This window comes from Aquarana catesbeiana, linkage group LG01 (assembly GCF_042186555.1).
Source record: "Aquarana catesbeiana isolate 2022-GZ linkage group LG01, ASM4218655v1, whole genome shotgun sequence".
Classification (NCBI taxonomy): Eukaryota; Metazoa; Chordata; class Amphibia; order Anura; family Ranidae; genus Aquarana; species Aquarana catesbeiana.
The window spans coordinates 633353905-633367609 of record NC_133324.1 but is presented as its reverse complement, the minus strand read 5'-3'; the positions used below and the strand labels follow the sequence as shown (position 1 = coordinate 633367609).

General features: G+C 43.3%; 1 protein-coding gene across 1 annotated transcript in view; it reads left to right on the top strand.

The window, feature by feature from the left end:
- SCARB2 (scavenger receptor class B member 2) overlaps positions 1 to 13705 on the top strand; it is a 118612-nt gene that overhangs the window by 12668 nt on the left and 92239 nt on the right. Inside the window, exon 3 of the mRNA XM_073601038.1 lies at positions 1304 to 1461. Within this exon, the coding sequence (XP_073457139.1) occupies positions 1304 to 1461 (158 nt within the window). The remainder of the gene's footprint in view (positions 1 to 1303; positions 1462 to 13705) is intronic.

Genomic DNA, 13705 nt, shown 5'->3' with positions numbered 1-13705 from the left:
TATAGTTGCCCCCCTACTTTTGTCCCTGTCCCCCCATGTGCCCCCCCTAAATTTGAAAGCTGGAGACGCCACTGCTCTATTCAAAACGAAGAAATTAAGTTTTTATACTACTCGTAATTGAATTCGGTGAGTCATGTTTTTATTTGAATTTGATTAGCTTAAATCTCAGTGATGTACTGATGACACTCATGTAATTGAATTTTTCTCAGCAGATATTGAACAGGAATAGCTGTTGTTTGGTGTATATACAAATTTGCAAGAGAATACACAGAACAAATAAAATGTCAAACATCTCAAAAATCTCCCTTTCTTTCTCTATCTGTATATTTACTGACATTCATAATATGTGTTCTTTTTATTTCCAGGAAACCTTTTGAGGTTCTATTTACTCCTTTATTCCATCCATTCCCTAATCCTCCTTGCTTTTAATGGTCACATTAGAGTCTTGCTTACTAAAGAGATCCCATCCTCACACTATTCAGTTAAGCAACAAACTTCACTTGCCTTCTATTACATGTTACCCCCCCCCTGTTGACCTGCCTTGGGTATGCATTCAAAATGCCGGAGTTTAGGTGCCACCATCTTGAATTTGACATCAGCAGCCCCAGCAAATATAGAGCTATCACTCAAAAAATGCTGTATAGCAGTGGTCTCCAAACTGTGGCCTGGGTTTGGATATGGCCCTTCGCTTGCTTTTATCCGGCCCTTGGGGCATTTAGTCGCCCCACTGTCAGCAACAGTGGGGCATAGTTCCCGCCACTGACCGACATTTGGGCACTATTCCTCCCACCAACACCAGTGATGGGGTACTATTCCTCCCAAAGACACCAATGATGGGGCACTATTCATCCCACTGACATCAACAATGGGGAACTATTCCTCCCATTGACACCAATGACGGGGCACTATTTGTCCCTTTGATATCAATGATGAGGCATTATTACTCCCCTTAATACCAATCATGGGCCATTGTTTTGTCCAGGAAATTTTCTACCCTGACTGGCCAAAGTGCGGCCCCCCTAAAGTTTGAAGGACTGTAAACTGGCCCTTTGTTTGGAGACCCCTGCTCTATAGTATTTAGCTCCCTGTTCTCTCCTCCCTGTTGCCCTCTGACACCTCTGGTTTTCTTTGAAATTTGGTAAAAGAGTTAAATGATCTTGAGCTAAATTCTTTTTTAACAAAATATGTCAGTCAAAGGAAATGCTGACAGAGCACTATCATCAATAGTGTTTATATTTATCCAATCCAAAGTACTACATTCACAATTTTTTTTTTTTTTTTTTATGTCAATCTCTTCTTTTAGGCCACAGTACTGAAAAATGGAACCGATGCCTATAGTGCGTGGGCTGATCCTCCTCCTCCCATCTACATGAAGTTCTACTTTTTTAATGTTACTAACCCACTGGAGGTCTTGGATGGGGAGAAGCCTGTTGTAGATGAAATTGGACCTTATGTTTACCGGTATGACATTCAGATATATACTCCTATTGTTTTTGTCTACAAAAATGCAATGGATTGTGTTTTAGTTTATATTATACATAAATACTGTCTTGAAGCAGATTGTTTTTAAGGCAACTTCGTCACTAGTGTGTGTGTGTATACATACCCTGGTGATTTTGGCCTGTTAACATGCACACAAGTTGACAAAAAGGTTTGAATGGCTATTAAAGAACACACACATTGCTGACCTGAAGGTGTAAGCATGGTGCAACACACACACACACACACCAAATACAAAATTTCTACTGAATTATTAGAAGTGGGTTTTATTTTTAAAAGCGGTAATTAAAAAATGAACTGTTCTCCATAAATAATGGATAACTATCCCCATAAAACAGGTGCAAGACCTTTTGTGAACATAGAAATGCAGTGGGTCTAAATGCACAAAGGAAGAATTTGCTAACAACTTAGTTATGTTAAGCAGTTGAAGTATGGAAACGTTTCCAAATGGGAGATGACAAGATGGTTAACGTGTGATTATTTGGTTTACTTCAGAGAGCTAAATCAAATGTTGTGCTTAAGAAGGGATCTGGAGTTAAAGTGGAGCTCCACCCAAAAGGGAAGCCCTGCTTATTTGCCCCCTCAAACCCCCCCACTTCGCCAGACAAAAAAAAAAAAAATATATAATTTTGCATACTGCTTATATTACTTAAAGTGTATTTCCACTTTTGCAGCCAGATCTTGTTCATTGTGTGTTAGCCCTGAAGAAAAGGGGGGGGGGGTGCTTCTTCCAAAAGGTGTTTTCTGCATCTGATGTTCCTAACAAATAAAGAATCTAAACACATTTTAAGCGAGATGAAAGCTTGTACTAGGCGCTCCTAACCATACACCCATAAGATGTTTATCTGTAATCAGAGACCCAGCAGCCTAAGACCATAACCTTGCCTTTACCATAAACTAAACTTTAGGTGAGGAAAACACACCTTGTCTTGCCTTTAATTCATTTTAATTAACCTCTACTAACATCAGTCTGGTGATTTCAGACACTGATCGTCGGACCTTCCTCTTTTCTCGGTCTCTGAATTTTCATAAGACTTGAGCCACAGAACCATAAGTGTGCAGCCAGCACTGTGGGAAAGAGGAGCATTGGCTTTGCACATCCCATTACCAGAATGATTGAAGACTTGTCTCAGCATTGCCAAGACAAATGACAATACACAGAAGTCAGGCTTGGGTTCTCTTAACAAAAACAGCACTGAAATGTTTTTACAAATGTCACTTACTTTACAAAGTTTAGTATGGAAAGTTGAGTAAAAACTTTTCCGTTTTTGAAAAGGGTTCTATGATCACAGCATACACTTTAATTTTATAAAATCAGCATTGTAATAGAAATACAAACAATAGTTATATTTGACCATGCAAATTTAAGCTTGCTTGAAAAAATTCCTTTCATGTTGAATGCTGCCTGTCTGTTGGTCATCTCTTTACACACCTTCCTGGATTCCCTGTGTGCTTTGCAGCTTCTCCTCTGCGGTTTACTTTCAATTTCTAAGGACTACATATCCTATGGTACCTTGCTGCCTGCAAGGTTTTATTCCTATACTGACTCCGCCTCCTGAAACTCCTCCTCTGTAGTTCAGAAGGCAGACTCTGTGAAATGTGTGACACAGCAATGCCTACTTACAAGGCATAGTGACTTATGTGTCACAGAATTCAAGGAAGTAAAAGTGTGGGATTCTTCACAAAGTAAGTTTACAAACCTTCAATATCTATCAGACTTAATAGGAGTAGGCTAGAAATATTTTAAATTCAATGTGGAACTGAATATATGATTTTACATATATTTACATGTGCCGCCTATCAGTGCCACCCTATCAGTGCCCATCAGTGTCGCCTATCAGTGCTGCCTATCAATGCCCATCAGTGCTGCATATCAGTGCCACCCATCAGTGCCGCCTACCATTGCACATCAGTGCCCATCGTCAGTGCCCACTCATTGGTGCCACCTCATTATTGCCACCGTATCAGTGCCCATCAGTGAAAGAGAAAACGTACTTATTTACAAATTTTTTTTTTTTAACAGAAACAAAAACAAAACTTATTTTTTTTCAAAATTTTTAGCAAAAAATAAAAACCGCAGAGGTGATCAAATACCACCAAAAGAAAGCTCTATTTGTGGGAACAAAATTATAAAAATTTAGTTTGGGTACAGTGTAGCATGACCGCGCAATTGTCATTCAAGCTGCGACAGCGCTGAAAGCTGAAAATTGGTCTGGGCAGGAAGGTGTCTAAGTGCCCTGTATTGAAGTGGTTAAAGTAATTTTTTCCAAAAAAATTGCATTTGAAAGACCGCTGAGAAAATACAGTGTGATATAAAATATTGCAACAACCACCATTTTATTCTCTAGGGTGTCTACTAAAAAATATATATAATGTTTGGGGGTTCTAAGTAATTTTCTAGCAAAAAAAAAAAGATTTTAACTTGAAACCAACAAATGTCAGAAAAAGGTTTAGTATTTAAACTTTTTTCACTTACACAGTCTATTCCATTGACAAATTGTTACAATGCTTATACTTAAGTTCAACTGATAAAGAATGTTTTGATTCTTGGCAGAATGTCCAGTTTTTCTCTTCCTTTCTTTTGATGGCTGTGGCTTCAGAAGAGCAGAGAGAAATCCTTGCTTAGAAAGAATTGTGAAACACTTTAGTCAAGATCGCGATAACAATTCGTGACGATTTAATTGTGCAGCTCTAATTCTTAGCATTTTTTGCTAGCGTTTTTGCAGTTTTATAGGAGCATTTTCAACAGTATTTGTTGCTGCTGACTTTTTTCATTTTTTCTGAAGGAGCCTGAAGCTCAGCTTTAATGTTTTTAGAAGCCTTGTTTCTAGGTAAAGTCCTTTTAAAGTAGTAGTTTAAAAAACAAAAAACAAAAAAAAACCTTGCAAGGGAAAGTTATACTGTGCTAGTATGCATCGTACTAGCACATTATGTGAAACTTGCCTTAAAACAAAGCCAGCGGCGTGCTCATTGCTGACAGGGCTTCCACCTTCACCTGGTCTTCCTTCTGGGTTGGCGGGCTCCAGTGCTTTTGCTCAAATGAGCCATGATGACGTCACTATGCTGTTCACGGCACAGGACTTAGTATGGGTATGCCATCACCGGCGGCTTCGCAAGTAAATAACTCCTAAACAGTGCACGTTTAGGAGATATTTACTGTATATAGGTAAGCCTTATTATGGGCTTATCTATACAGGTCAAAATCAACCAAGGGCGTTTACTCCCACTTTAATTATATGTTCATAGAGGCATCTTTATTTTCTGTATGCAGACTCTGCTTCCTGTTTGTACCTGCTGGAACTGTTATTTCGTGTCTGATTTTTCTTGCAGACTCTCTAGTGCCCATGCTAGCCAAAGACCATGTCATACATCCCAACTATGTAGGCAAGGGAAACACTCCCAGTTGCGTAGACTATAAAAAATGTATGTGCAGAAAATAACCCACAAGTGCTTTCTTCACTGCTGCTGTTTTTTTTTCTAGCAATAATGTGTTTCGGAAACAAGGATATGCATTGTTTCAGGATTTTAATGAATGGGCCAGTTTAACATGTTGGATACGTTTTTGTTAGATCAATAACAGATTGTTGCCTTAGCATCAGGTGTAGCTTGTTAATAATCTTAAACTCAAAGCCTAGTACTGAAGTATTGTGTAACTTTACAGTAAGTATAGTACATGAAATTTAGATGTATAATTGCAGAAGCTTCATCTGGTGAAACTGCATCCCTGGACACCAAATCCCAAAGGTTTCTGAGACCAGCTTGGGACATATTAAGACTTTCAATTAATTCTTGTGCATGTTATTTTTTAGTCTGGTTATTGAAATTGCTCATAGCGCATGTCCTCTTTTAAACATCCTCTGATAAAAAAATAAAAAAGAGGGGGGTTTCTAAAATAAAAAATACAGGTTTTACATGTATAGTTCCTCCTATTTCCAAGCTCTTAGCGGGTCTGTATATGTAATGTACACCTAGGTAGATATTAAAATGCTCTAGGTTGCTGGTACAGCAAGTGAGAATTGCCCAGTGGCTTACCTAAAGCTAGCCATACAAATATATAAATTTCTCTCATTCAGCCCACAGGCTGAACAAGGGAAATCAAATAGATTTCTTCATCCATGTAGTTTATGAATCTCCCCTTTCAACTATTGTATTCAGATAGCTGGAACCCAAAATGGGGACTTCATAATATAAGATGTAGTCTCTGTTTTGCTGAAAACTTCACACCGTGCTCCTTCAAGTTTTTTTCATTCAAACTTTGTTCTGCTGGGTGGTGCCGACAGGGCCACCCATGGCTCGAATTTTGGGAGATTCAGCAGAAATGTAATCAAAATTTGAGTTGTGTAGGCAGGCTTTAGGTCAAGGGACCCATATTCACGCTCTCTGGAGTTGAGATAGAGGATAAAAGGTGAGTATTTTGTATCCTACACTCAATGCTCACCTCTCCTGTTTTTTGTGTGGTGGTGTTCCAAGAAGATTCCAATGCAAAACCATGGCTTATTTACTGTAATTACATAGTTACCAAAGCTGAATAAAAATACAGAAACCCACATCCTGCTCCTACCTAAACCAAGCAAAGATCCCTCTTTGTGCAGTAGTTATCACCCCATCTCCCTTACCAACATTTACCAAGATGTCTGACTCTCCCCGCTCTACTGATCAGCTCCTTAGGCTTTCTGCTTCCATTTCTTTCAGCTCTCTACACAGACATCTATCAGCATGCTTCTCTGGGCCTGTCAGCTTCTTCTGTTCGGAAGCTGACAGGCTTAGAGAGGCATGCTGACATTGGAGACATTGCAGGCCAGACACGGACAACCAAAGGGCCAGATGTGGCTCTGGGGCTGCAATTCGCCCATGTCTGCACTGGATCCTGGTATATAGACAGTCTATAGATGCAACTTCTTGCAAAGTGGTCCAGTACTCAGTCAATAGGGCTCCATTTATATGGGCTGGCCCTCTCCGTTCAGCTCACAGATCCATCCCAACAGGAAAAAGAGACCAACTCCTCAGGGCTCCAGACTATTTAACAGTATCATAGCGCCATCTGGGTACACTTCCTTAGGGATTGGCTAGGCCTTGCTGAATATTCAGAATGGGCATTTGAATCCGCCTGCCCTAAGCTCTAGAAACGACTTCTTCTAGAGGCAGAGGGGAGGAAAAACTTTTAGTCTGTGAAGCTCTCAGCAGACCAAACCAAACCTTCATTGCTCCTGTGATTACAGCAGAAGCCAAAAGCTAAATTTGCCTAGCTGCATAACTAGGAGGGTGCTACATGTACAACAAAATTAGGCTTGGAGGCAAACAAGAATGAGCTTGAGGGTACAAGCCCCCCAGAATTTGCTGAAAAATGGCTACTGAACAATATGTGAAGAGACAAAATGTCTTTATTCGAAGCAGAAGGAGACCATATGGTTCCCACCCATCTTCTACCACCAGGTAACACCACCACTCAGCGTATATATTACCAAACGTTTATTAAAGCGAACACATCACAGCAGTAAAAGTGCCACATTTTGAAACCACGTAGGATCCCTTCATCAGGCAGGTGATGTCTGATGAATAGATCCTGCGTGGCCTCGAAACTGTCACAGACACACACTTCTCTGACGTCAACTATGAACCTTCTAAATTTGCTGGATTGAAAATGAACATGGACAATTCTATGCTTTGATGCTGGCTCTGCTTCTGAACCCTCTGGCAGATATTATATATATATATATATATATATATATATATATATATATATATATATATATATATATATATATATATATATATATATATATATATATATATATATATATATATATATATATATATATATATATATATATATATATATATATATATATATATATTTTTTTTTTTTTTTTCAAATAACATTTTTTATTGATTATCATTCGTATCCGCAGTACAATACAGAAAGACAAAAAAAAAAAGATAAAACAGAGGTTTTGATTACCATAGATATACCTGATGTGCAGTATTTGCTTACATACATTTTGATATGTCTATATGCCCGTAATATTTTAGTGTCCATCTTTTAACAGTTCTATTGGCATGCAGGTATCGCTGATACTTTTAATAACTTGTAACTTGTAGTCTGTGACTAAAGAAATCACAGGAATGTGCAGTATTGAAGAATAGAGAGAAATACTAGAGAAAGAGGGGGGTAGAGGGGGTAAGTAAGTCATCCAAGTGGGGATAGTACCTGATCATGGTGGGTCCTCCCGGAGATGCCATAGCTCCCAGACCCTGTTGTGTGCCTCCAATCTGTCCTGTATTCTGGCCGTCATTTTCTCCATCAGTTCTACATCCTTGATTCTGGTGTATAGGTCCTCCATAGAGGGTGGGGTAGTGCTTTTCCAGTGTAACGCTACAAGGCATCGTGCTGCTGTGAGTACATGGCGTACTAACTTCTTAAGTGGCTTAGTGAGTTTTAGCGGCGACAAGCCTAAGAGGAAAAATTTTGGGGTCACCTGGACATGCATCTCCAGAAGGTGAGCCAATAACTGCTGGACCGCAGTCCAGTATGGGGTCAATAACGGGCAACTCCGGTATATGTGGAGAAAAGTGCCCTTTGCCCCCCCACATCTCCAACACTTATCAGAGCTATTGGGGAAAATAGCATGGATCACCTCCGGGGTCATGTACCAGAGTAGGAGAATTTTATAGGTATTCTCTTTGTATAATGTGCAGATTGAGCTCTGTGCAGCTTGAGACCATATCGTCTGCCATTGTGTTATGGGGATTTCCTCGTCCAGGATCTTCTCCCATCTAATCATGTATGAATGTTTGGCTCGTTCTCCTATGAAAGCTACATTCAAAATCTTATATATACTCGATGTGAGGCCCTTCTGTGCTGTACCTGCTAAAATTATATTTTCAAATGGAGATGGGGGGAGAATTGTAGGTCGGGAGTTATAGAGAGTGCATAGTGTCGAATTTGCAGATACCCATAGAATACCTGTTTGGGGAGTTCATATTTGGTCTGTAGGTCAGAGAATGTTAAGAGCTTGCGTGTCCTGGCATCTACCAAATTCCCGAAATGGAATAGATTCCGGGATGTCAAGGGGTGTGACATTTGGTGAGTGAGGCTATCTGGCACCTTAGGGTTACAGATGAAAGAGGTCAAAAGTGATTTTTCTGATGTCAGTCCGTGAGCGAATGCCAATGAACGCCACATCCGCCTTAATTGGGACATGGGTCCTAGCAAACGATCGGGAGCTACGTCCGCACTTGCACTCCATAGTAAGTTATTCGGGTGTATGGGGGCTAGCCATATTTTTTCAATTTCGGTCCATTTGTTGTATGATTTTTGGGTGAACCACGAAGCAACTGAACTGCTTGATAATAATTGATAATGTTAGGGAACGCTAAACCTCCCTCATTACGTGACGCCATCATCACTAAACTCGGTATCCTGTGTCTCTTGTAATTCCAGACATATTGGAGTAATTCAGATTGGAGTTTCTTTAGATGTTTGTATGGAATTGGGATGGGCAACGTTTGGAAGAGATATAGGAGCTTCGGGAGGATTGTCATTTTAATTGAAGCAATTCGTCCTAGTAGGGAGATTTGGTGTTTTTTCCACTGCAGCAGTGAGGATCTGATGGAGCGGAAAAGGGGGGGGGGGGGGGGAAATTTTCTTGGTATAAAGTGTTAAATTTTGAAGTGATGTGGGTCCCCAGATACTCCATGGCCGTTGATTTCCAAGTATAGGGAAAGTTAGTTTTTGAGAGTGAGATCTCTGCTTTGGGGATATTAATAGGCAATGCTTCTGACTTTGATGGATTGATTTTGTAACCCGAGAGAAGACGGAAGCGATCCAATTCTGCATGCAAAATCGGGAGGGTAGTATGGGGCTGAGTTAATGTAAGAATGACGTCGTCGGCAAAGAGGGAGATCTTAAACTCCCTACCTCTTACCGGTATTCCCCGTTTGTCTGAGTTATTCCAAATGGACGCGACCAGGGGTTTGACGCAAAGTGCAAATAGCAGGGGTGAAAGTGGACACCCCCGTCTTGTGCCATTGGCTACCGAGATGGATGTGGAGAGTGCAAAGGGGGTCCTGACCTGAGAGGAAGGATTGGAATAAAGATATTTAATTGCTTGTAGAAAGGGGCCCCGGAATCCCATGTATTGTAGCGTGGCGAAACAGGAAAGGCCACCCCAAGCGGTCAAAGGCTTTCTCCGCGTCCAAGCTTAGTAACAGGGACGGGGTGTCCTCCCTGTTCGCCACATCCACCAAATCTATAACCTTTCTGGTATTGTCGCCTGCTTGTCTGAGTGGGACAAACCCCACTTGGTCTTTGTGGACCAGTGAGGGCAAAATCATATTAAGGCGGTTGGATAGTAATTTGGTGAATATTTTTAGGTCCGAATTCAGTAGGGCGATAGGTCTGTAGTTAGCGCACAGGGATGGGTCTTTGTCTGGTTTGGGGATTAAAGTGATAAAGGAACGCTGCATGTCTGGCGGTATGGGAGTATCGCGGAGGAAGGCATTAAATAGTTTGCGTAAATATGGAAGTAGTGTGGGAAGAAACGTCTTATAGTATTCATAAGGGAATCCATCTGGAGTCCTGGAGCTTTATGATTCGGTAGGGACTTAATAGTCAATTCTATCTCTTCATCAGTGATCTGCGCATTTAATGACAACAGGTCAGATGGCGTGAGGTGAGGGACTCCGCTTCGTTCTAAGTATTCTCTCATGTTTTGGGATAGGTCTGGGGACGGAGGGTTACTAGGTATGTCCGGGTTATTGTAGAGGTCTTTGTAAAAGTCTGCCAAAATGTGGGCTATCTCTGTAGGATGGGATATTAGTTGGCCCCAATTATTTTTTTTATCTGGTGTGGTGTTTGCATGTGGGATTTTTCTCGTAGTTTTATTAGCTAGGAGGGTATGTGCTTTATTCCCTTTGTCGTAGAACATTTGCTTCATTCTGGTCAACGCTTTTGCTATGCGACCCAGGGTGAGGTCTTTAAGTGTTGAGCGTAGGTGGATTATTTTCCTGAGGAGGGATATTGTGGGGGTGGTTTTAAGTTTGCGTTCCTGCTTTCCAAGTTCCTGTTCTGCTTTTGTTTTTGCGGCTAGGGAGTCTTTTTTTCATTGCCGAAGAAAGAGCCATACACCTGCCCCGAAGAACCGCCTTATGGGCTTCCCAAAGTGTAGATAGAGAGTTTTCGGGGGTAGCGTTTTCCATAAAGTAGTGTTTGAGAGCAGTGTTTAACTCTACTTGGGCCGGTTGGTGTTGGAGAAGGAATGTGTTCAATCTCCAATTATAGGCTTTACGGTTAGAGTTGCCCAAATCAAGGGTGAGTACAATAGGGGCATGATCCGACCAAGAGATAGGGAGTATTTGAGCTGTGCGTGTTAGTTTAAGTGTGTGATTATTAACATAGAAGGAGTCAATCCGGGAGTGTGTGCGATGGGGTGCGGAGTAGAATGTGTACTGCCGATCGCCCGGGTGGAGGGCCCTCCAGGCATCAAAGAGCACATATCGTCTGGAGATCAATCTAGAGTCCCTAAGGACTCGAGGTGGAGATACCCGGGAGCCCACCACATGACGATCCGCAGCTGCTGATTGAATAAGATTCTCCCCCCACCACCAACACCCCGGGGCTTGATTTGAAGATTCTAGCATAAACCTTAGAGAGAAAGCTATGTTGTTTAATGTTTGGTGCTTATAAGGCACATAGTGTGATGTCTTGTGTATGCCAGAGTCCCTGTAGTATAATAAAGTGGCCGTTAGGGTCGCAGTATTGAGTTACACAGGTGAAGGGGAATCCCTTTTTAATGAGTATTGCCACTCCCGCTCTTTTATGGGTGTTTGAGGAGAGATAAGTCTGGGGGAAGTATTTGGATGCAAATGCGAATGAGCCCCCTTTATCGAAATGGGTCTCTTGGACTAGTATGACATCAGCTCCTGATTGTCTGAACTCCCTCAGTGCCAGGTGTCTTTTTTTTTTTTATTGGAATTTAAGCCATGTACATTTAGGGATAGGATCTTGGCCATCTTGCTAGATGTATGTGTGGAATATGCGCTTACCTGATGGAGGAGTTCCAGACTGTGAGGCCAGGGCCATGGGTCGGCTCTCTCCGGGAGGAGACCAGGACATTCTGTGTAGTTCACTGTGCATACCTGGAGATGACTAAAGGGGAAGGAGGAAAGAAAAGTTGGGAGAGGAAAGAGAAAAGTAGTTAGCACCTGGAGAAGATGAGAAGCATACATTATTAGCAAACCTTGAGGGGCCCTCAAGCCCAGGTTAAAGCGGATTCCAAGACGCCCCTCCACCGCCCGCCCAAGTGGACCGGCCAAGGGAGGGCGCCAGGGAGCCCGCAAATGGTAAAATAAAACTGGTGAACTTATACAAGTTCCTATGCTATAAATCAAAAAAGGGAGGGGTAACAAGTGACTGGCTGGGCAACAAGATCTCCAAACCTATCCAAAGCGCGCCCTGTGTGTTAGCCTAAAGATTGGCGTAGGGGCAATCTGGGGGGACTCTAAGCTAGTAACGTATTAGGCAACCAAGTCCCGAGCAGATATAAAATGTTGGACCAAAGCGTTCCATTCCCATGTTAAGACATGGGTATTTCAAGTATGGGCTCAACGATCCCTGTGTTTGGCAGGCTTGCGTGCAGCGTCGGAGTTCCGGGTTCGTTTAGAAGTAGGGACTTTTTGCCAAAGTGCTGGTGGTGTGGCCACTAAGTCCCATTCCGGCAATTGTGGGGGTTGGATGTCCAAAGTGTCACAGAAAATGCGAAGGTCCTCCGGGTATCTTAGTGTGGCAGACTTGCCCTGATGTTTTGCGGTGAGGGTGAAGTGGAATCCCCAGCGGTAGGAGATCTCTTTGGTCTGCAGGATTTGTAGCAAAGGTTGGAGAAGTCTACGTTTTTGCAGGGTGATCCAGGAAAGATCCGGGTATAGTTGAATCTGGACTCCATCGAAAAGAACCTTGCGTGCGAGACGAGCCTGCTTCATGATACCTTCCTTGAGAGGTTAGGATGCAATTCTGCAGATGACATCTCTCGGTTTTGAGGTGGTTCCCTTGGGCCGCAGAGCACGATAGGCTCTATCCATTTCTATGTGTTTTGCGGGTGGTTCTCCAAGTAGGTTGTTGAAAATGGTTTGTAAAGTTGATTGCAGATCCTCTGTGCCCTCCGACTCCGGGACCCCTCTCACTCGAATGTTGTTTCGGCGCCCCCTGTTGTCAAGATCTTCCACGTGCCTCTGCATTTCCCTGAGGAGAGAGCGGTGATCTGCCCCCTGGAGTTGTGTTCTATGAACTGCCAGTTTAGTTTCTTGGATTTCTTCTTCAGCCATTTCAACTCTGTCTGCTAGGTGTTTGAGACCTGTCTGGAGTACTTGAATCTCTGTGCGGCAGGTGGATTTCACATCCTCTATTAACTGTCGAAAGTCCTCTTTGGTGGGCATAGCTTGTAAATATGCGTGCCATTGAGGGGGTAAAGAGGGGGCCTGAAGCAGAGCGGGCGAGGATGGGCCAGGCGTCGGAGAGCGTGGGCTGAATGACCCCGCATCAGATGTTAAATATTGTCCAGCCATCGAGGGGTTCCAGGTTTCAGACCATGTCAAGGCCTGTGGATGTTGGGGGGAGTTCGCCATGGTGGGTGTTGCTGCCAGATGGGCCGGGGTACTGGTCTTTTGTGCAGAAGTAGGAGTGGGGGCTAGTTGGTGTCTGGCACTGGGCTCCCTGGATCTGGACAGCCTCTGTGCTTTAGGAGGAGGAGAAGCAGCAACCATGGTCTTCCCCTGGGTCATGGCGGGCCCCCCCGGGTGGACATGCGGGGCCTGGTAGAGCTGGATAGTCCTGTGACCAGTCCGAGGGAGTTGGGGATAGCAGGTCTGAGCCCTGTAGGTATGGATCTGAGGCCGTTCTGAGCAGCCTCAGGAACGCCGCCGAGCACTGTGTGTAGTGCTGTGTGTGTGTGGGCGGGCAGCATGGCAGGCTGCGGCCTAGACGGCTGTGAGGCCTGGGGGTCTGGGCAGCTGGAGGGACTCACCGCTCCGGATTGGAAGTCTGGATCCGCAGGGACGATCACCGTCCGCGGGGATTCTGAAGAGCGGCTGTGGTGGATGATAGGAGGCGGCGGTGTCTGTGTGGAGTTCCAGCGGCCGGACCCAGCGGTGTCCGGCGCCATCTTGTCAGCTCCGTTCTGTGGCATGTCCGTCTGGAGGAAGAAGGAGCGGA